At 42.6% G+C, this 23,985-nt stretch overlaps 2 protein-coding genes across 2 annotated transcripts in view; one reads left to right on the top strand and one right to left on the bottom strand.

The window, feature by feature from the left end:
- The window catches only part of PPP2R2D (protein phosphatase 2 regulatory subunit Bdelta), a 32,808-nt gene extending 30,194 nt beyond the window's left edge, over window positions 1–2,614 (top strand). Inside the window, exon 10 of the mRNA XM_060768651.2 lies at window positions 502–2,614. Coding sequence (XP_060624634.2) covers window positions 502–781 — 280 coding nt within the window. The 3' untranslated portion in view covers window positions 782–2,614. The remainder of the gene's footprint in view (window positions 1–501) is intronic.
- Window positions 2,615–11,697: 9,083 nt separating this feature from the next.
- Window positions 11,698–23,985, bottom strand: part of BNIP3 (BCL2 interacting protein 3) — a 29,803-nt gene continuing 17,515 nt past the window's right edge. The window contains exons 3-6 of the mRNA XM_060768652.2: window positions 23,885–23,969; window positions 21,130–21,236; window positions 20,868–21,017; window positions 11,698–16,425 (exon numbers count right to left, since the gene is read on the bottom strand). Of these exons, the coding sequence (XP_060624635.1) occupies window positions 16,374–16,425; window positions 20,868–21,017; window positions 21,130–21,236; window positions 23,885–23,969 (394 nt within the window). The 3' untranslated portion in view covers window positions 11,698–16,373. The remainder of the gene's footprint in view (window positions 16,426–20,867; window positions 21,018–21,129; window positions 21,237–23,884; window positions 23,970–23,985) is intronic.

The raw sequence follows: 23,985 nt of genomic DNA, 5'->3' as shown, positions 1-23,985 counted from the left end.
TCAGATTATAAGATGATAACGTATGCATCTCTTCTTTGATGCACAGTCATAATTGGGATTTTTCAGAATCTATTCTTTTTGAGAAGATGAGAGTGCAATCCAGACTTGAACCTTTACCTTAGCTCTTAGCACTAGCAGTGGAATCTCCATTGATTACATAATAGTATATTTAATGTGTTACTGTAAGTACACCTGGTAGATGTGAGGATCAAGTTGAGATGTATGAGGTCAGATTGTGGTATTGCATGTGCTACAGCAGTGGTTTTGGCCTACAACTCCTGGAAATCCCAGCCAGTTTACCAGATGTTAGATTTTCTGGGAGTTGAAAGCCAAAACATTTGGGGACCCACAGGTTGAGAATCACTGCGCTACAGGTTAAATAAGGATGTGTTTAATGAATTGGAAGAAGCAAAATGGAAAATTACTGAAAGAGAGTATCATAATGTTGTAATAGACTGAATGCCTTGAATAAACCATTGCCTGTTTTCTCTTTTGCTATAGCGCCATTATGACTGGCTCATACAACAACTTCTTTAGGATGTTTGATCGAAACACACGGCGAGACATAACATTAGAAGCATCGAGAGAAAGTAGCAAACCTCGTGCTATCTTAAAGCCCCGGAAAGTGTGCACAGGCGGCAAGAGGAAGAAAGATGAAATAAGTGTTGACAGTCTGGACTTCAACAAGAAGATCCTCCATACAGCATGGCACCCTGCAGAAAACATCATTGCTGTAGCTGCCACCAATAACTTGTATATATTCCAGGACAAAATTAATTAAAGGCGGCATATTCGAGGACAAAGTTGTCGTCTTGCATAGTTAAGCTCAGTTGTTTATATGTCAGAGATGGCCTTCTTGTCCTTCCAGTAAAGAACATTGATGCACTTATTTCCCTTTATAGGTAAAGGAGAGAAGCTGGCCTGGACTTGAGTTCATGGTGTATTTCTGCCTTCAGTGAGGGGGAACATGGAAATTGATTTTTTTTTTTTTTGTAAACAAACAAAGCCCACTTGAAGCAGAAGCAATGGACAATACTCAATAAAGGCCAATATTCAAAACAAATGTATTTATTTAAGTCTGAGCCTTCCTTTCCAGTTGATAGACCAAAAATCTAACACCCAAGAAACAAATTGTCATAAAAATGTAATTTCTATCTCATGTGCTCTTTATCTGCTGTAATATTTGGGCCTTTCAAAACATATATTTGTGCTTTATGCCTGTAAACATTCTTTCTCTGGCCTTCATCTAAGCTTTATGGTGTTTCTACCTTTGAGCATATAGGTAAGTCTAGAGTCGGGTGCGTAGACAGGTTTTTCATGTATATTTACTCACCAACTGTATCTATAACCACACCTTCTGGTGTAAACCACTTAATAAAAATAACAAACTATAAAAAGTGTTTTTAAATCTGAAAGTATGTATTCAGTCTTTTTTATTGCATGTATTGAGATTGTGCAAAATAACTGAGGAAAAGATTTGAACATAGTTTGTCCCGAAAATACTCATTTTGACAGTATAAAGCAGTCTCATATTTACTGCTTCAAACTAGACTCAAATTTGTTTCCAGTTGTCTTTACCTTAGCTTCTGTTGGTTTTCTGTGTTTAAAACAAAATCATCTGTTGTGCACAAAACTAAGACATTTGAGATAAAATTCATCTGCAGCCTTAAAGGAACGCAGTGTTCGTGTACATCTGACCCTTCAATGAATCACTGCTCTGGTTAACAGTGAATATGCCTCACAACTGAGACACGTACCTTAATGTGCATTACTTTTTTTTACCTTTTAGATCTTTGCTTTTTAAATACTACAACTGGACATAAACATATGACTCCCAAACTTCCCACTCAATCTAAAGCTAGTATGTTTTCAAACCTGATTATGCCAAACAGGAGCACAGGCTAAACATATTTGTATTCTGCTCTGGGTCTGTTGACATGAGGAGATCAAGCTGTCATGAGGCTAAATACTGATAAGAAATTACATTTGTAGAATATTGCATTTCTACTAATGATATAAGGCTAAGGAATATGTTCCTCACTTTTGGAATCTCTCTTTTGGATGATGGTCTCTAAGTGTTTCATGGTAGATGCCTGTGGGAGTAAACTTGTACACAATAGTAGTAGGCACACATGACAGCATCATATATCCCTTACTTCCTCTGAACTTAACTACTGAATGTGCCTACAAAATCCTTGAAATTCAGGCCCCTCGAGATTCCTGACTAAAATGCAGGTGTATAGTTCACACTCCAATTTTCATTAAATGAAGGTTTACTATGATTATTAAAGTTAGATATGAATATGCAAGAGCAACATGTCTCTGTCCATACCCTGTCAATTAATGTCCATAGAGTGCTACTCTTTTTCGCGATCTAATAGTAATTGTGGGAGGGGGGGTTCTAAAGATAAAGTTTAAATAAAAATCGTATACTGTATATCAGTTGTGACACTATTTGCAAATCTTGAAATGTGGAACGAATAGGTCATTTAACCATTAGATTGACTTTGTTCCTAAAACAAAAACATATGCGAGAGCTAATACAACGGGATTGTACATAATTGTTCAATTATTTTGACCAAAAAGTTTAATAAATTTTAAATGTTTACCTGAACTTGCTCAGTGTATTTGAAACTTTTTCGGTGTAATTTTATTTTCCTTAAAATCGAATCCAAGTTATCCAAAGCACATCCTTTGATGTAGTACTAAATCATTCATTGCCAATGGCTGCTCCTTGAAAGTAAGTCATCGACACATAGAAATGTGATACATCTTAGTTTGTTGCATTGTTTTGACTTTTGACCTCTTTTTGTTTTATAATTTTCTGCCTGCACAATATATAGGCACCTGCACTTTGAGAACCCCGGTAGCACAGCTGGATTAAACCGCTGAGCTGCTGAACTTGCTGATCGAAATGTCAGTGGTTTGAATCTGGGAAGCGGGGTGAGCTCCCACTACTGGCCTCAGCTTCTGCCAACCTAGCTGTTAAAAAAGATAGAAATGTGTGTAGATCAATAGGTACCGCTCTGGTGGGAAGGTAACGGTACTCCATGCAGTCATGCCAGCCACATGACCTTGGAGGTGTCAATGGACAACAATGGCTCTTTGCCTTAGAAACAGAAATGAGCACCACCCCACAGAATCAGATACTAGACCAAGGGTCCTCAAACTAAGGCCCGGGGGCTGGATACGGCCCTCCAAGGTCATTTACCTGGCCCTTGCTCAGAGTCAACCTAAGTCTGAAATCACACAGCAACAACAACAATCCTATCTTATCAGCCAAAAGCAGGCCCACACTTCCCATTGAAATACTAATAAGTTTATATTTGTTAAAATTGTTCTTCATTTTAACTATTGTATTTGTTTTAAGTGTTTTTTGCACTACAAATAAGATATTTGCAGTGTGCATAGGAATTCATGTGTTTATCAAATTATAATCTGGCCCTCCAACAGTTTGAGGGACTGTGACCTGGCCCTCTGTTTAAAAAGTTTGTGGACCCCTGCACTAGACAGTGCCAAAGGGAAACCTTTACCTTATCCTTTTAGATGACCTTAGTCATGTTTGTCTTAATATAAACATCTAAGTAGTGCCATAACTTTTATTTCAAGATGTTTGGCTTCAATACAGTGTGTTCAGGTCACTCCTCAGCTAAAAATATTTTTTGTTTTATAGGAATAGCTTTATAATTGACTATGAAAAGCCTTGTAAAACTAAAAAATTACAATCTTTTATTCCTCTGTTGGCTTCAGATAAGATTAAAAAAATAAACTAAGCAGAAATGCTTAAAATAGGTTTGCTGTGAATAAATCTGAGGGCTGTGTTGAAGACTAGCTTTGGTTACTGCCTTTTGGTGTCACTGGTTTAGATTCTTAAAAGATTGTTGTAATGTGAATTCAAGCACTCCTTGCATTCCCTTTTTCGCTTCTGTGATTGATGGTTCTTTCCACGAGAATAAAAAAATAAGCAATTGTGCCCTATCCACCCTAAGCAAGCCTAACCTTGAGCTTAACATTATAAAGAGAACAAGATAAAGAACTAATGGGGTCATGTCCAATGAAGTTGAGTACCTGGTTATTTCCTGTTTTCATAGTCTTGAGGCACTAGTGGTCCACATTAAATTGTTATAGTTTGTTCCATATGAAAGTCCACCTTCAAGTTAGAGGATTGAGAATGAGATTGTGCCAGGGAACATTATAGGCTACCTCCTTATTTATTTTATTTATTTATTTATTTTTTGCATTTATTGACCGCCCCTCTCAGCCCGAGGGCGACTCGGGGCGGTGAACAGCAACATAAAAGAACAGTGTACAATAAATTCCAACAATACAGACCAGACAATACAGACATAACATATACTTATACTAAAAATCCGCTTCGTCAAGTCCTGGGGTCATAGCCAAAATTCATAGTCCTAGTTCATTCCAGTGTCGTTTCAGGATATACTCAGTTGAAGGCCTGCTCGAAGAGCCATGTTTTCAGGCCCCTACGAAAGGCCATCAAGGAGGGCGCCTGTCTAACTTCAACAGGGAGGGTGTTCCACAGCCGGGGGGCCACCACCGAGAAGGCCCGCTCTCTCGTCCCCGCCAGACGTGCCTGTGAGGCAGGCGGGACCGAGAGAAGGGCCTCCTCGGATGATCTCAAGGCCCTCGTGGGCTCATAGGCCGAGATGCGGTCTGCAAGGTATTTTGGGCCGGAACCGTTCAGGGCTTTGTAGGATAACACCAGCACCTTAAATTGGGCCCAGTAGCGAATCGGCAGCCAGTGGAGCTGGGACAGCAGGGGCGTTGTATGCTCTCTGCGTCCTGCTCCCGTTAACAACATGGCTGCCGCGCGTTGGACTAGCTGAAGCTTCCGGGCCGTCTTCAAGGGCAGCCCCACGTAGAGAGCGTTGCAGTAGTCGAGGCGGGATGTGACCAAAGCGTGTACCACCGTGGCCAAGTCAGACTTCCCAAGATACGGGCGCAGCTGGCGCACGAGCCTAAGCTGTGCAAATGCTCCCCTGGTCACCGCTGAAACCTGAGGCTCCAGGCTCAGCGATGAGTCCAGGGTCACACCCAAGCTGCGAACCTGCGCCTTCAAGGGGAGTGCGACCCCGTCCAGCACAGGCTGTAACCCTATACCCTGTTCGGCCTTGCGACTGACCAGGAGTACCTCTGTCTTGTCTGGATTTAGTTTCAGTTTGTTCGCCCTCATCCAGACCATTACAGCGGCCAGGCACCGGTTCAGGACTTCGACGGCCTCCTTAGTAGCAGGTGGGAAGGAGTGACAGAGTTGGACATCATCTGCGTACAGGTGACACCGCACCCCGAAACTCCGGATGATCTCACCCAGCGGCTTCATGTAGATGTTAAACAGCAAGGGGGACAAGATGGAACCCTGAGGAACGCCACAGATCAACGGCTGTGGCGCTGAACAGGAGTCCCCCAGCAACACCTTCTGGGTACGACCCTCCAGAAATGACCGGAGCCACTGCAAAGCAGTGCCCCCAAGACCCATCTCTGCAAGGCGCCCCAGAAGAATACCGTGGTCGACGGTATCGAAGGCCGCTGAGAGGTCCAGGAGCACCAACAGGGACACACTCCCCCTGTCTAGCTCCCGGCGCAGATCATCGACTAAGGCGACCAAGACCGTCTCGGTACCATGTCCCGGTCTGAAACCAGACTGTGCCGGATCCAGATTATCCGTGTCTCTCAAGAATACCTGGAGTTGTGAGGCCACCACGCTTTCCATGACTTTGCCCAAGAAGGGAAGATTGGAAACAGGCCGAAAGTTGTCCAATTTAGTGGGGTCGAGTGATGTTTTAGGCTCGCTGGAATCTTGCCTTCCCGAAGGGAGGCATTAACCACCACCGTTACCCACTCGGCCAATCCCCCTCTGGCCTCCTTCAGAAGCCAGGATGGGCAGGGGTCTAGGATGGACGTGGTGGGTCTCATTCCTCCAAGTATCTTGTCCACATCCTCGGGTTTCACAAACTGAAAAGAATCCAACAAAATCGGACAAGCAGGTGCTTGTGTCACATCCACAGAGACTGCATCTAATGTGGCGTCCAGCCCAGAGCGGATCAAAGCGACTTTGTCTGCAAAGAACCGAGCAAATGCTTCACAGCGCGCTGCCGAGTTGTCAGGGCTCCCACCTGAAGTAGGGGGAGTTAAAAGACCTCTGACAACCCGAAACAACTCCGCCGGACGGTTTTTTGCAGACGCAATAGTGGCCGCAAAGAAAGTTTTCTTTGCGGCTTTTATTGCCGCGGCATATGCCCTTAAAAAGGACACAAACCGTGTTCGGTTTGACTCGCTTGGGTCTGAGCGCCACACGCTCTCTAGAACCCTCTTCTTTCGCTTCATCGCTGCCAGCTCCTCAGTAAACCAAGGGGCTGGTTTAGCTCGGTTACTCGAGAGGGGACGTTCCGGAGCGATCTTGTCAATAGCCCTGGTCATCTCCCCATTCCAGAGAGCGACCAAGGCCTCGACATGATCACCTACCGCGGCGGCGGGAAACTCCCCAAGAGCCGTCAGGAATCCACTCGGATCCATTAGCCTCCTGGGGCGGACCATCCTAATGGGTCCTCCACCCTTGCGGAGGTTAGGGGGCGCAGTGAGCCTAAATCTAATCAGGAAGTGGTCGGACCATGGCAACGGAGAGATGGACAACTCCTCCACACCGCCACTCTGCTCCCATCCCTGACAGAAAACCAAGTCCAATGTGTGTCCAGCACAGTGGGTGGGGCCAGTTATTCGTTGGGACAGCCCCATGGTTGCCATGGCGGACATGAAGTCCTGAGCCGCACCTGTGAGGGTTGCCTCGGCGTGGATGTTGAAGTCCCCCAGCACAAGAAGCCGTTGGGACTCCACCGCCAGGCTCGAGACCACCCCCGCTAGCTCAGGTAGGGAGACTGTAGTGCAGCGAGGTGGACGGTACACTAGCAGAATCCCTATTCTGTCCCGGTCACCCACCCTCAGGTGGACGCATTCAAAATTTGTGGTCTGCGGGATGGGGCTCCTGGTTAGATGGATGGAATCTCTATAGACCACTGCGACACCGCCTCCCCGTCCTCCGGCCCTTGGTTGGTGTTGTACGGAGAAACCTGGAGGACAGAGCTGGGAGAGGTTTACGCCCCCCGCTTCATCCAGCCAGGTCTCCGTGATGCACGCCAGATCTGCCCGCTCCTCCAGGATTAAATCCTGGATCCAAGATGTCTTTCCGTTGACAGACCTGGCGTTCAACAACACCACCTTCAAGCCAGAGGGCCCGCTCACCTGGTTACACCAATTTACCTTAGGAGACCGATTGGGAATAGTCAATTTAGATAAGCGGTCCGAATTGAGCCGAATTCGAGGTCTCCTTCTCCCGCATCTCCTCCTTCCCACCACGACCTCTATGGGGGCCCCTCGGCTAGTGGAACACCTCCCCCCCTCCATGCCGCAATTCCGAGCCATACGATCCCTTTCTCCTATACTTGTTGTTAGACTTATAGGTTCTTGCCAACATCCCCCCTCCCCCTCCTCCCCCCTCCCCACCACATCTTCAATCACAGGCTCCAGAACACCCCCCCTTCTGCCCCCTCCGCTACAAAAAAGCAACAGGAGCAATACACAAATGGGGGCAGGGGACCACATGGGTAGCAGCAAAACAGATGGTAATTGATGTTCCGACTACTACAATGGAACAGTTCATAAAGTGCTTAGAATTTGGAGCAATTCATCAGTAATCGTAATGATCGTAATTAGTTAGCAGCAGCACACATACACAAAGGCACATTAATAAAGTGCAAGGTCTAAAGGCACATTAATAAAGTGCAGATCTCAATAAAGTGCTAGGTCTAAAGTGCTCTATTTAGTGATAATAAAGTGCGGCACAGAGGGACGGGGAAGGGGCGTAAGTGCTGGTGCAATCTGGCAATCGATGGCTGGCGCCTAAGTGCTCTATCCTATTACAGATGGCAGATGACAACAATGACTGCCAGGAATGGACTGGTTGGTATTATACAACTCCCTTTTATGGGTGGTAATGGTGGTAATTAATTAAATATTGCCATGACCCCAGAGTATCTAGACGGATTGTAAGCCAGCGGATGGGCTTCCGGAGTTGGTAACTCGGGGGTGGGGCAGCACAGATGGTCAATCAACTCTCATCCAGTATGTATCAATAAACGGCTGGTTTAGAGGTCTACACAAAAATCTACATAAGGCCAGCACAGGAAACTACGCAGAGGTCTGCACAAGAAAGTCAGCACACAATGACTCAAAGAGGACTATACAGAGAAACCAGCGCAGAGGGCCTGCACAGACACAGTCAAAATCCTTTATCGCTTTGCCCTGATGGAAAATGGCAGCGATGGAGGCCGTGACTCAGCGGCAGGCCTGATGGACACGGCGGCCTGCCGCGGCAGTGGCAGCTGGTGATGGCCACTATCTGGGAGCGACTGTCGCCTGATGGAAGGTGGTAGCGGCCCCCAGTCGTGATGGCTGCGGCAGGTCTGGCGATTGTTCGGCCTCTCCCTCGAGATGGTGTGGACTCGTCCGGACGGCAGCAATCTCGGCCCAGCGGCATAGGCAGCCAGCCGATAGCGGCTCGCCGGCGGTGGAGTGCAGCGGCCGCAACTCTGTAAGGAGATGCTGGTGGACCGGCGGCCTAGCGGCCTAGCGGTGATTCAACTCCCGCAGGGGGCGGCCCTCGCTTGGAGGTCGCAGTCCAACGGCGGCGCAGTCCAAGGGCTCCTGTGGGGTGGCACCAACCCCTTCCTGGCGTTGGCAGCGTTGGCAGCAACGGCCCAGTGATGGCCCGGATTCGCGGCCCGGCGATAATGGCGGCCGCGGCAGCGTCGGCAGCGTCGGCCTGATGACGGCGGCCTGACGGCGGCCCGGCGCTGAAGATGGATCTGGAGGCCGCGGCCGCGGCGGTCCGGCGATCCGGTGATGGCCGCGGATGGCCGCCCAGTCGCCCAGAAGGAGCGGGACCCAACAACGCTCGAGAGGATGGCGATTTGGCGGAAGTTGAGGAGGCTCGGCGGAGGCGGCCAAGCTGGGGGGGGAGCAGAGCCGATGGAACAGGGACAGGGAGCCGATGGAAACCTGGCGGCTGCAACGGCAACGGCAGCGGCAGCAGCGACAGCGGCAGCAGCGGCGGCGGCTTTACGATGGTTTTGCCAGCCGACCGCCGAAAAGCCGCGGGGAGCGGCGAGAACGCCGAGAGCGCCGAGAACGCGAGGCCGCAGGTAATGGCGGCCACTCCTCCTTCTCCTTCCCCCTTGCTACAGCCTTCCTCCTCGCTCTACCCAGCTCCGCTTCCCAGCTCCGCGCCCTCTCTGAGGAGCCTATGGCCTATGGCTCAGGGTCTCTCACCCCTCAACTTGTGGATGAATTGGTGAGGGGATGGTCCGGATTCCTTCGGATTTTCGAAGGTTAGGTGGAGCAGCTTCTGCGGTTTCCAGCTGTCCTCCACCTTGCATAGGGATTTTCCAGCTGGGTTGTTGTCCTGAGAGGTGAGAGTCCTGGCAGGAAGGTGTGGGGCTGAAAGACGCCCTTCTCACTCGAGTATAAGCCTTCTGAGCTCGGCAGAGGCAATAGCCGAGCAGCGTGCTTTCTCCCGCGCGCGCCTTTGCTTCCCTTATTTGAATTGCTCTCAGATGATGGTGAGGATGATAATAATCATAATCATAATAATAACAATAACTATTTATATTCTGCCCTGTCTCCCCAAGAGGACTCAGGACGGATTCCAGCATATTCCAGCTGCCTCTTCCAAGTAATTTTGGGCTATTTTCTAAACTGGGTAGGTAGGAAAGTCGGAGTCCACCCAAAAGAGACCTTGCCTTTCCTCTTTTGCTCTTTTTGATTTACAAAACACCCTTAACATGACACTTGGTTGAAAGAGTGGACCATGCTTTGAATTAGCAGACTCCAATCATAATTTTAAAGGTCAAAATACTAGATCAGTGGTTCTCAACCTGTGGGTCCCCAGGTGTTTTGGCCTACAACTCCCAGAAATCCCAGCCAGTTTACCAGTTGTTAGGATATCTGGGAGTTGAAGGCCAAAACATCTGGAGACCCACAGGTTGAGAGCCACTGGACTAGATCAATGACAAGTGGAGCACTGAAAAGTAGGACACACCTATAATTGAATACTAGATAGCCTATCTCAAATCTTGACCATAATAAGCATACGTATATATCCCATTTTACACAAGGAAAACCCAAATTCATTCTAGATGCATTTGGTTACAAGCTGTTTAACACTGGTGTCATGGACCAGATTACTTTGGTTTTATTCTGGGATTGGGGAACTCTGTAGTGGAGGATTATTTTACTATATATATATTATGTAATATGGTAATGTACCTGTTGGCAGATATTTGTTTTTCTGTATATGATACTAGTCCACTATTGATTCATATCAATAGCTGTGTTTAGCAACACAGGTGTGCACTTCTGCACATTTGCTCACCTGGCTGTAAATATTAGCTGTTCTGATGCAACTAGACCATCAAGCCTTGTGCTCTTGTTTAAATACTAGGTGCAGTCTCTAAAGCAGTGGTTCTCAACCTTCCTAATCCCGCGGCTCTTTCATACAGTTCCTCGTGTTGTGACCACCAAACATCACATTATTTTCGTTGCTACTTCATTACTAATTTTGCTGCTGTTGTGATTCGTAATGTAAATATCTGATATGCAGGACATATTTTAATGCACTGTACCAAATTTGGCACAAATGCCCAATACGTCCAAATTCGTATACTGGTGGAGTTGGTACAGGATTGATTTTGTCATTTGGGAGTTGTAGTTGCTGGGATTTATAGTTCACATACAATCAAAAAGCATTCTGGACTCCATCAAGGATGGAATTGAATCAAACTTGGCACACAGCACCCCTTTGACCAACAGATAATACTGGAATGGTTGTGTGGGCACTGACCTTGAGTTTGGGTGTTGTAGTTTTCCTACATCCAGAGAGCACTGTGGACTCAAACAATAATGGATCTGGACCAAACTTGACATGAATACTCAATATGCCCAAATGTGAACACTGGTGGAGTTTGGGGAAAATAAACCTTGACATTTGGGAGTTGTAGTTGCTGGGATTTGTAGTTCACCTACAATCAAAGAGCCACTTGAACCCCACCGTGATAGAATTGGGCCAAACTTCACACACAGAACCCCCATGACCAACAGAAAATACTCAAGGGATTTGGGAGGAATTGTCAGTGATTCACGGGACAGCACACCTGCTCTCCCCTCCTTCCTTGGAGTCTCAGAAACAGCCCTCCCCTTAGCTGAGAGGCCAGCCAATCACAGCAGAAGGACTTTTGGTGGAAGGATTCACCATCTGTTTCCAAAAAGGAAGAGAAGAACAGACGGAGAGATCTTCAGCTTTCTCTGCCAAAGGGGTTCCCAAGACCATCAGAAATATATGTTTTCTCATGGTCTTTGATGACCCCTCAGAAAGCCCACTCATTACCCTCCCCCAAGGGTCCCAACCTCCAGGTTGAGAAACACTGCTCTAGAAGAACAGTACTGAAGTCTTTGACATTTTAAGAACGTCTTCCCCCAAACTGGTAGACTTTTATCCACTTCCCAGATTTATATCTCTTTTGCGAGTCTTATGTTGCTAGTGGATCTTCACTCTTAGACCTCACTCTCAAAAACAAGCCTGTCTTCACGTTCATCCCTCCAATACAGACACACCATACAAACAAGGGAAATGTTTATTCCATTTATTTATACATTAGCCATAAAACTTCAATATACATTCATTGATATATTCCAGTGGTTGTTGCCTAGAAGACAAAAGGTCAGGTTGTTACCCATTTACTTGACATGATTGCCAATAACACGATTAGAAGACAGAATTCCCACTTCATAAAAATGTCCGATTTCTATCCAGTAAAATGTGTGAATGCACCATAAGGAATGGAAGAAAAAACACCACTGTTGTCCTTCTGGTTTATCTTTTGTTAGATCCGGAGGAATCAAATCCCCTTCTTTGGAAATTTCTACAACTGGAAGCAATGGCAATTCAAAAAATGGAGGATTCCTCTTTTGAAGGGCCTTATCTATTCAATTTGCAGGCAATTGAATTAGTCCAATTATTTTATTGAAGCCCCAAAACTTGTAACTAGAAATTCAGATAAACTTTAGTGCTTCTTATGGAGCTTTTATGCAAGCTTTGTTTGCATAGTCCTTTGCAATGTGACTGAGACAACTGGGCAGCCCTTCTTCTCCTTGGGATGCTAAGCTATTGAATTACAGCTGCCATTCTCCCCAGCCGGCATGGTCAATGGATATAGATAATGGGGTTGTAGTCCTACCTATGGATATCCAAGGAGTCCCTCAAGAAAATAATATTATTCCCAATCTCCCATGTTAGCATGGAACAGATAGGATGGTAATCTTACCATAGGTAAGGTAAAGGTTTTCTCCTGACGTTAAATCCAGTCATGTCCGACTCTGGGGGTTGGTGCTCATCTCTAATTCTAAGCCGAAGAGCCGGCATTGTCTGTAGACACCTCCAAGGTTATATGGCTGGCATGACTAATGGAGCGCCGTTACCTTCCAGCTGGAGCAGTACCTATTGATCTACTCACATTTGCATGTTTTCGAACTGCTAGGTTGGCAGAAGCTGGAGCTGACAGCGGAAGCTCACGCCGCTCCTGAATTCGAACCTGCAACCTTTCGGTCAATAAGCTCAGTGCTTTAACCCACTGTGCCATGATCTTACCATAAGGCCAAGCTAAATTCTTCAATGAAGTCACGTTGTTGAAGAAAGCACAATAATCTAAGACAACTGGCACAGCGGCATGATATGACTTATTTAAATTATCAATATATAAAAAAGTGTATAACAAATACTAAGGCCAAAAGCAAAGAAAAAACAACAAACCCTTTTAGACTAATGTTGCTAATATTGGTGGATGCTAGATACTTATTACACGGCATTTCTACTTAGCAGTTATGTCATTTCACTTAACACAGATACCAAAATTGTGCTCATATTACATTTTCAACACCTATCAGTAGTATTTTAAAGAGATAACCTTAGCAAGAATATTCATAAGTTGTTTCATAAAGTGACAGATACCTCAAAGATGATTCTTCAAACCCTCAAAGGTAGTATATAAAAACAGTAAACCGTTTACATCATATATTACGTTCAGTTTCTGCATCATAGGAAGCATTCAAAGTAACAGCAAAATTATGTACCATTTGCTTAGATTTATTTTTTCACTCCATTAAGGAAAGCTTATAGATTCAGAGATGTTTGGATATAGAACTTCTAAACTGTATTTTTTAAAAAACACAGCACCTTGTTTAATTATAGTAAATACCGAACATTATGTTAAAACTAAAAAAGAAAATGCAGGAACTGCCCCGTGATTGCTTTCAGAAGTTTGGTGGCTCCTTTATGAGAAAAAAAACCCATTAAAAATCATATAGGAGAGGGGAAAAGTTAGTGATGTGGGAGTCACAGGTCTGCATTCTATCTCAGAAGTTATTGTGTTTTCAGTTATTATATTGAGGAATGTCAGTGTGGGTACAGGAAACTTCTCCTTGGCCATGTGCTTACGTAGGTGATCCCTCATTTGACAAGAGTATGATGGCCTTCCAAGTGTAGTGTCTTGGCAGTGGGTCCACAGAGCACGTAGAGCCCTATTCTTGACCCACATGTTCTTCCACAGTGACGGCATCAGTTTCCAGGTAGAAGGCGGTCCCAGTCAGAGTTGGCTTGATGCGCATTCTTCTTGGTACGTATCTTCCTTTCACCCTCCATTGGTACCTCTTTGAATTCTGCACTACTGCTGGTCACAGCTGACCTCCCGTTAGAGCACTCAAGGGCCATGTAAAGACCGAGGACAAAGGGCAATAAAATACAGGTACTAAAATTTCACCAGCAACAGAAATGTAATTTCCCTTGACACTGCCCAAGTTACTTTTCTGTTGATAATGGAGCTTAAATTATATAGCCTGCCTTTTCCTGCCCTTTGTCCCTGGTCCTTACATGGCCAAGGAGATGCTGTCTCTACCTGCAGCGTAATCCCTACAACACCATTGTTTCCTTCCTGTGTGATTAATAAGCCTTTTGCCTGCTGAAAAGGCGTGAAGCTTTGAAAACTTACATGAAGTATTTTCAGCATTTTGATTAACCAATAACGGTATGGCTGTTATTGAAAAGATGCTACAAATGACTGTTCACTTCCTCTCCAATATGTCATCATAGAATCACAACACATATTACGGAGTGAGTCCCTGAATTCACTTAAAATGCATGTATCACATTCTTAGAGATTAGTTTCTGAGCTACTAAAATGTATTGCTGGGAGTTCTTTTTTAAGAACCAATACAGTACGATGTCTCTATCCATGGAGGATATCAGGCATGGGCAATCCATGGTTCTAAATAGTTCTAAAGTATTTACTAAACTAGAGGGTGCTGGTGCTTTGCTTCTAAAGTGTTGCTAAAGTTCTGGTGGTGAAAATTTCAGAAGTCTAATACAACTTTCAAAATTCCATTATTATTTCGTTGTTGCCAATTTTTATTACAGAACCAATTAGGAACTGCCATTTTATAACAAAATTTTGAAAGTTTTGTTAAGAGTTCTGAAATTTTCTCCACCAGAATTTTAGCAACACTTTAGAAGCAAAGCACCAGCATCCCTTAATTTTGTAAGTACAAGGGTTGAATGAAATGTAATGTCTCCACCTTTGTAACTCCTCAACAGATGGAAGTACTGGTATGCGGCAGGTACTGACTTGTTCGGTAGACTCTCCTCTATAGTTCCATTTTGGAGGGAAGCCTTACCATTGAACGGTTGTGTTGTTAAAGTGCAAATTATGGAACCCTGCACAGATGGTTGGTCAATGCAACTTAAGCAACGTGCAGTCATTGAATTCTTGACAGCAGAATATGACACTCCAAAGGAGATTCATCAGAGAATGCAAGCTGTTTATGGTGATTGTGTTGATGGGAGTACTGTGCATCATTGGGCAAGTAAGTTTAAAGATGCTGAGGTGGGAACATCTGACTTGGTGACAAACAAAGAGGTGGACGTCCTGTGACAGCAACTACAGAGTTTCACAAGCAAAAGGTTGACAGATTGATTCAGGACAATAGTCATATCACTCAGAGAGAAATGTCAAGCATAATTGGCATTTCACAAGAATGTGTAGGTCACATTATTGCTTTGCTTGGCTATCAGAAGATCTGTGCATGATGGGCTGCGGAAACAGCATGTCGACTTCTTCCATGACGGCTTCAGAAAACTTGTTCATTGTTGGCAGAAATGTATCCAATTGTCTGGTGATTATGAGGAAAAGTGAGCAGCGGTAGTTAAAGAGCACATTCTAAGGATTATTTCTGCATTTGATTTATTAAAATATTCCCATCCAAACCCAAGTAACGAAGATGGAGGCATTACTTTTCAGTCAACCCTCGTACTTTAGAACCATTTAGAACCTTGGATTGAGGATATGTTCCAAGATCACTCCATGGATACTTGAAACTGTGGATAATAGTGACTGTGAGTAAGTTGGAAGCATACCATATAATTGCACTGGAGAATCTAGAAAGGCTCCAAAAAAAGTTTTCTGAAGTTAAGGAAATGTGGGCAATTGTTCTACTGAAGTCTTATTTATTTCCACTCTTGTTATGGAGTATTGTGCACTAGATCTAAACATGCAATGAAAACACAAGGGAATGATCCCATACTAAAACACAGAAATCTCTAACATTATTATATAGGATTCACATTCAACGTTACATTTTACAATAAGTCTACTAAATCACTTCACATCAAGTAAAAAGACTACAGTCTTTTAGAAATGTAAGGCCACAAGAATCTTGGCCCACGATTCTCTTTACAATATAGTGATGCCAAGAGCAATCCCAAATAATGTCTTTACAAAATAGAAAACAAATAGGTTAATTCCATGCTACACAATCTCCACTAACAATATTACATATTTTTTTTTGCCACAGAGTTGGTAAGGATTAATAAAAAAAACCTCCAATAATCTATAAACAGAGACAGGGCCTTCCAAGTGGTGCTGGACTATGACTGCTATCATCCCTCATCACTGGCTTGGCTGGCAATGGCTACTAGGATCTGGAGTCCAACAACATTTGAAAGGCCACGTGCTCCTTGCGCTTGATCTAACCTATGCTATACAGAACAAAAATGGATGTACATACAAGAGCCGTTTGACTTTGGTTTTCATACTTCTCTTTCACAAGTAGGCCAGGAGGATGACATTTAGAGAATGAAATAGATTTAGCCATGAAGTCGCTGCACGCTCCAGGAGTTCCTTTTGTTCACTGCTTCTTGTATGCCTGGATGGATGGTGCCAACATTTTGCAGAACAGACAAGACTCATTTCTGACTCTTACAATGAGCTGCTGGAAGCTGTGGTCGTCAATCGTCTTCCGATATATATCCTGAGACACAGAAAGAGCCCATAAGCATTGTGTTGAATTTTGAAAAAGAATTAGTTTACATTTATTTATCATTATTTATTTATTTACAGCATTTATACCTCACCCTTCTCAACTCAGAGCAGCTTTTATATACAACCTTTGTCTTTAGGTTGTTGTGAGTTTTCTGGGTTGTATGGCCATGTTCCTGAGGCTTTCTCTCCTGACGTTTCACCCACATCTATGGCATGCATCCTCAGAGATTGTGAGGTCTGTTGGAAAATAGTCAAGGAAGGTTTATATATCTGTGGAAAGTCCAGGGTGGTAGAAAGAACTCTTGTCTGCTTGAAGCAGGTGTGAATGTTGCAATTGGCCAGCTTGATTAGCATTGAATGGCCTTGCAGTTTCAAAGTCTGGATGCTTCCTGCCTGGCGGAATCCTTTGTTGGGAGGTGATTCGCTGGCCCTGATCATTTCTTGTCTGAAATTCCCGTTTTTGAGTGTTCTTAATTTAATGTTTTGGTTTTAGAGGTTTATTTTTAATATTGGTAGCCAGATTTTGTTCATTTTCATTGTTTCCTCCTTTCTGTTGAAATTGCCCACATGCTTATGGATTTCAGTGGCTTCTCTGTGTAGTCTGACATGGTGGTTGTTCGAGTGGTCCAGCATTTCTGTGTTCTCAAATAACATGCTGTGTCCAGGTTGGTTCAACAGGTGCTCTGCTATGGCTAACCTCTCTGGTTGAATTTCCCCAGGAAGGAAGCAGTCAGGCCTTGAAACTACTAGGTCATTAAATGCCAATCAAGGTGGCGAATTGCAACATTCACACCTACCTCAAACAGACAAGAGTTCTTTTTCCCACCCTTGACATTCCACATATATATAAACCCCATATTCCTAGTTTCCAACAGCCCTCACAACCTCTGAAGATGCCTGCCATAGATGCAAGTGAAACGTCAGGAGAGAATGCTTCTGGAACATGGCCATACAGCCCGGAAAACTCATAGCAACCAAGTTATTCTGGCCGTGAGAGCCTTCGACAATACATTAAACCTTACCTTGCTTTGACTTTTGGCCATGAAATTGGTGTGAAATGAATTTATTTATTTGATTTATACCCGACCTCCAGTTTCCAAGTAAAACTGAATTACTGTGTTGCAAAATGATACATGTCTAAAAACTCAAAAAGGGCTGACAACATAATCTAAAACAAAATAGCTTAAACGACACACAACATAAACGTTTTTTAAAAATTTAAATGATGCTTTCTATTAATATGTCACTTAAACTACGAATGTAAAAGAGGTCAAATACATATTATTACATACAGTTCAATCCCTATATCTTCAGGGGATATATTACAAGACGTTCTGTGGATACTTGAATTCACGGGCAATAATAAACTGTATATTTTGAGCATACTTGGAGTGGAAGCATAACAAGGAATCACAGTGGAAGATGCAGAGAAATGTACAAATACTTCTGAGAGAGGGATGGAGATTGGTAAGTGAAACAATATTGAACAGCACAGATTTCTCTTCCTTCTACCACAACCAGTAAATGGCTGAAGGGCTATTTTTGTAAGTCTTTGCCAACTGACAAAAAGGCAGCTCAAAGGGAGGTCATGCAGGGGAGGGGCAAGTTAAATTGACACTCCTGGAGGCTTCCAATTCAATGTTTTCTTTTTTGTCACAAAAAAAGAATGACTGGGGAGTTTGGAAACTGAAGGTCAACCAGAAAAAAAACCCCTCAGAATTACAACCCATCTCTCAGAGTCAGACACAGCCCCGGGGCAGAACTTTGACCACATTTCTCAGGTTGCCTGGCAAGAAACTAGTTGTTATTTGAGTAGGAAGTCCTGTTCCTAGGTAACTAAAGGGCAACTTTATGTATACGTGGAAAACCTGGGTCCTTTGGGGCCACAAATTTGTATATGTGACATGTTTGTACCTAGTCGCAAGCCCCAAACAACCGAAATTAAACCTTCATTTTAAGTAGCTGAGAATAATAATAATAATAATAATAATAATAATAATCCTTTATTTATATTCCATCCTATCTCCCCGAAGGGACTCAAGGCAGATTCCAAACATAAAAGGCAAACATTCAATGCCGGAAGTCAACAACAATACATCCATAGTAACAAAATTTGGCAACCCAACAAATTAAAAACAAATTATGACTTAACAACTAAAATTAAATTAAAAACCATGAAAATGAACAAAATCTGGCTACCAGTATTAAAAACCTCTAAAATTACAACAGCACAACAACAGAGGGGAAACAAACAAGGACAGCTAATCACCCATCAACAAAAGTTTGCTCTAGGCACTGTCAGGCCATTAAATGTAAATCAAGGTGGTCAGTTGAAACATTAACACCTAGCTCCAGCAGACAAGAGTCCTTTGTCTCACCCTGGTCATTCCACAGATATATAAACCCTTTTTCCTAGTTCCAACAGACCTCACTACCTCTGAGGATGCTTGCCATAGATGCAGGCGAAACATCAGGAGAGAATGCCTCTAGACCATGGCCATATAGCCCGAAAAAACCTACAACAACCCAGTGATTCTGGCCATGAAAGCCTTCAACAATACATTAAATTAAAAACACAGCCTGTTATATCAAACATAAGACAAAACATCAAACATCAAAAAGAAGCATCAATTTCCCAGTTCATTAGGGAAAAATAGATTGATCATTGCTCAAGATAGCTATTGAGCTGGTGGGTCGAACAGGGCACGGATACAGATGGTAGCTATTAATCAGAAGTATAATGGTAGAATTACCAACTACTACTTCTACTCCTCGTAAACCAGTGAGCAAAGAATCTACAACAGTTTGAAAAGTAACTGAGAAACCACTTCTTTCCTGTATTTGTTCAGCTTTCTCGTGACTGTTCTGCTTCAAATTGTCAAGTTTATGTTGTAGTAGTTGAAGTAGTCTTTGACCAGGTCCCAGTTGGTTTGTTTTTTCAGAAGACCTTGGTTTGGTGTAATCCAATAGGTTAATTTGTCCATATTCATTATTTCTATTATTTTTTTTTTGTCAGTCTTTTTTTGGGGGGGGATTTCCTTCAGCCTCAAGTTTTTTTGCAAACGCTATTCTGGCTGCAATAACCAGATAATTTAAGAGAATTTCCTTATTTTTATCTTCCAGTACTTCTAGCATTCCTAATAAAAATTATGGATTTTTTTCAGTCTTTAGGTTTAGTATTTTTTGTATGTCTATAGGGATTTCCGACCAAAACTTTTTTGCTTCGGGGCAGGTCCACCATACGTGGAAAAAAAGTCACTGCTTGTTGGGCTCATTTCCAATACTTATCTGATGTGTTTTTATAATATTTTGAGATTTTATGTGGCGTTAAGGTACCACCTATAAATCATCTTCATCCATTTCTCTAATTTTATCATGTGTCCTACATCTGTTGCCCATTTAATAATAAAATCCTTTATTTGTTCAGTTTCTGTGGTCCACTGCAAGAGTTTCTGATATAGATTGGTGATTAATTTGCTTCTTTTTTTTTTACAACCACCAAAGAATAGAAAGAAGTCAAACACCTTTTTTTTTTCTCTCTCTCTCTCTCATTTTCCCCTTTTCTTTCCCCATTCTCTTCCAACTCTTCCTTCCCCTGCTGTCCCTTTTTTCTTAACTTTTCTATTTGGAAATTGTTCCCATACTTTCGATGTTCATTTTCTTTATGAACAAAAATCTAATAAACATTATTTTAAAAAAAGAATCTACAACAGTTTGAGAAAGGAACGGGTAGGTTAACAATAATTATAATTATAATTATATATTTACATTACATGTAATATTACTAATAATATTACAATATAATGGTATAGTGCAATATAGTAATATATACTGATATTGTACTATGCTAAAAATATAATATATTGTATGAAAATATATATTGTAAGCCGCTCTGAGTCCCCTTCAGGGTGAGAAGGGCGGCATATAAATGCCGTAAATAAATAAATAAACAACAGCTTTGTTGCAGATAGATTAACAAGCGAAATCTTGAAAGGGGGGAAAAGGAACTACTTATAAAGGACTGGAGAGAAAAACTATTAGACTATATTCAAATGGTGAAGCTATACAACGGTATTCGGGGAGGAAATAATGAAGAGTTTGGCAAAAAAAATGGAGGCTGGCGTTGGGATATTTGGAAAGAAAGGCCAATGTAGATTTTAAAGTAGCCCCAATGGGAATTTATTAAATCAAATATAAGGGTAGCTTTGAATAGATATAAGATTCACAAGGGGTAGTGATGGAAGTCATAAGTGGTGTGTTTATGGTTGTGGGGATGGAGGGAAAGGGTGTGGTTGGATGTTCTAAACATATAGTTTTGGATAATTATTGTATTATTTGTTCTCGGGGGGGGGGGGGGTGTTACTTGTATACAATAAACAAGAAATCCCCCACAAACCAGTTGGATAAGGGATGAACTGAAGTACGCCTTACCCGAGTCCAATGGCTAGCAGATGGGACAGCAGTAGTGAGGGTAGGAAGACCTTCAGGAATTCTGCAGAAAATATGCCTCCCTTCTTCATCATGCTGGTATTTCTCATACTGAGGGCAGCTGTACGCTTAGGGTGTTTGAAGAGAAATTCCCTGTTTTGCAAGAAAAGAAAACTATGTTCATAAATGTTCATTGCTGATTTTAAGGACATAACATTACCAAGAATTGATGTTATCTGCATTTTTCACCACAAAACCTGCTCACTTGGGTGGAATATTCTCAGGTCTGCTGGACCAGTCCCACATCCAGTCAGAATTTTTCTTCAAAAGCCGTTCAATTTCCTTCCTTCGTTCCAGAAAATCTTCTTCAGACTAAAGGAAAGGTAGACAGGTTGAACATTATTATGAGACCCGCTTAAAAAATAGTGACAGGCTGAAATCCAATACCAAATTTAGCTGAACTGACTTCTACTGTTTGTATTATCAATTTTCATTGTATTGATGCCAGAGATTGAAGAAGATGGGAAGCTTCTACCTCTGTTTGTGTACAGTCTATCTTGGTTAATTGTATAACGGCATTAAAAGTTTGCCATATATGTGTACTGTAATCCGCCCTGAGTTCCCTCGAGGAGATAGGGCAGAATATAAATAAAGTACATTATTTATTATTGTTGTACTTTTTAAAGAACAATGCTGTGTTGGGCAAAAGGCAGGATATTAACTAACTAATTAATTCATAGGTAGAGAGCTACACCAAGGAGGTATTTGGGGTTTACCTCTCAAAAGGCATATATATACTGTTAATCAGTTTTCATATTTATATTAATGCAGTGATAAAGTTATTATAACACTGAAACTGCTGAAGTTCTTAATTCTGTTTAAGAACTACACATATTTCCAGAAGATCAAGTCCTCTTCACAAACCATTACTGAAAGTGTTGGAGTTCATTTTGATCAATGGTTCCCAAATTTTTGTGTTCCAGTTATTTGGGACTTCAGCTCTTAGAATTCTGTACAGTTGGCTAGGCTGGCTGAGGCTTCTGGGAATTGAAGTCCAAAACAGATACCGAGGACAGGGCTGTGGCACAGCTAGTTAGTAGCCAACTGCATTAAATCACAACTGACCGAGAGGTCATGAGTTTGAAGCCAGCCCGGGTCAGAGTGAGCTCCTGAACATGAATAGTCTAGCTTGCTGTTGACCTATGCAGCCCGAAAGAGCGTTGCATCTGTCAAGTAGAAAATTCAGGTACCACTTTATGCTGAGAGCTAATTTAACTAATTTACAGCACCATAAAACCTTCCAGCAGCGTGCATAAGAATGAGGAAGTACTCCATCAAGGACTCGGTGTCACAAGTGGATGGTGAAGCGGCAGCTCCCCCTGTGGCTGGAATCAAGCATACCCTCATGAAGCCGGAAAGCTGGAATGTTAAATTGTCTCTGTGTCTGTCTATATATGTTGTATGTCTAAATAGCATTGAACGTTTGCCATGTATATGTACATTGTAATCCGCCCTGAGTCCCCTGCGGGGTGAGAAGGGTGGAATATAAATACTGTAAATAAATAAATAAATAAGATTCAAAGAAACTTCCTAATCACCATTATATAGCACACACCCTATTTTAGCAAGGGTTGGAGCACAGAATGACAAAAAGGGGACTCAAGATAGCATATGTTTAAAAAATACAAAACCCATGTTTTAACTTGCACAAACACTTCTCTGGGAATTTCTAGATCTTCCAAGGTTGGCTCTACAGTCAACTTCTGCCAGATGGTGACCATAGAATCTCCCTGGAGGATCTACAGGTTGCTAGAGCAAACATATTGATAAAATCTGTAAATAATCAGATCCACAAAATGTGGAGGGATGACTGTAGTATTACGTCCAAATGACTTTAGCATTATATCTAGTTTAAACTATAAGTGATCAAAGAAATAGTCAGCCTCCAGAAAGGATTTCCTAAAAATATTAGAGGTATGAATAAAAAAGAGGTTAGTTGTGTGTTTCATGTATTTCTTTTGGCCCCAAGAGAGATCCTATGGAGCAAAACAAGTCTATACAATCAAAATAAAAGGAGTACACTTAAAACCTAGAACCAGACTGAAAAATCAAAGCCAAATATGAAATCAACAAGGAAGAAAATATACTCAAAATTCAGTGTGGCCTATAAAAAAGGACCACACAATCCCACACAATCTGAGTTCCATAGTTGGAGAAAAAAACTTGCCTCTCATCCCAGTCATGTGACAGCAGAATACATAACAGAGGGGATCATGACAGATGGGAATGTACATTAGGAAGGGAAAGCAGTCCTTTAGCTATCCTAGTCCTAAAGCTATTTAGGCCTCTGTGTCTTTTGTGCCGTTTGCAGGAGAGAGAAAGACGTGTTCTTTGGAGTTCCATTCTGTTTCTGTGTGTTTCTTAAAACTTAAACTTATATTAGCTTCTTGAGAATTGTGTTTCTTTCTGTCCCTTCATCCAGTCTATAGCCTTTGTTTAAATTATATCCAACCCCAAACTGCAGACCTGTTCTTCTGGCACAAACAGAATCCTGGGAAATGTAGTTTGCATAGGCAAGGACCTCTGTAGCAGAGTATTCAAAAGGCCCTGCCCTGAACTACATTTCTCAGAATTCTGCTCATGCTAGAAGAACGAGGTTGCCTGTGTTAAATTAATGTAATTTTATTGGTATCTATATTTATTTTGAAATTTACCAGTAGCTGCTGCATTTCCCACCCTCGGCTTATACTCGAGTCAATATGTTTTCCCAGTTTTTTGGTGCCTCAGCTTATATTCGGACCGGTTTATACTCAATATATACATACATTCCACACAGTGCTTCAAACTAAAATCAGGCCTGCTGGTTAAGGAAATAATTTCATTTCCCAGTCACCAACCATTGCTGTCTGAGCTCGAAAAGACAATGTGGTCTTCCCCAATTGAAAGAAGTCTCGTTTTCTTATTAAAAGAAAGAACTAGGAGTCACTATGAGAAGATTGTGATGTTTATGTGGACTTTACCTGGAAACTATTCTTTTCTCCGCTGCCACGACTCTCTACTTCGGAAGTTCTGTGAATGTCTTGAGGTGTCTGGGAACGTGGGGGGCTTTGGAAAGAAAATT

Source organism: Anolis sagrei, chromosome 3, assembly GCF_037176765.1.
Source record: "Anolis sagrei isolate rAnoSag1 chromosome 3, rAnoSag1.mat, whole genome shotgun sequence".
Taxonomy (NCBI): Eukaryota; Metazoa; Chordata; class Lepidosauria; order Squamata; family Dactyloidae; genus Anolis; species Anolis sagrei.
Note: the sequence above shows the minus strand (reverse complement) of the source record. Positions and strands in the feature narration are given on the sequence as shown.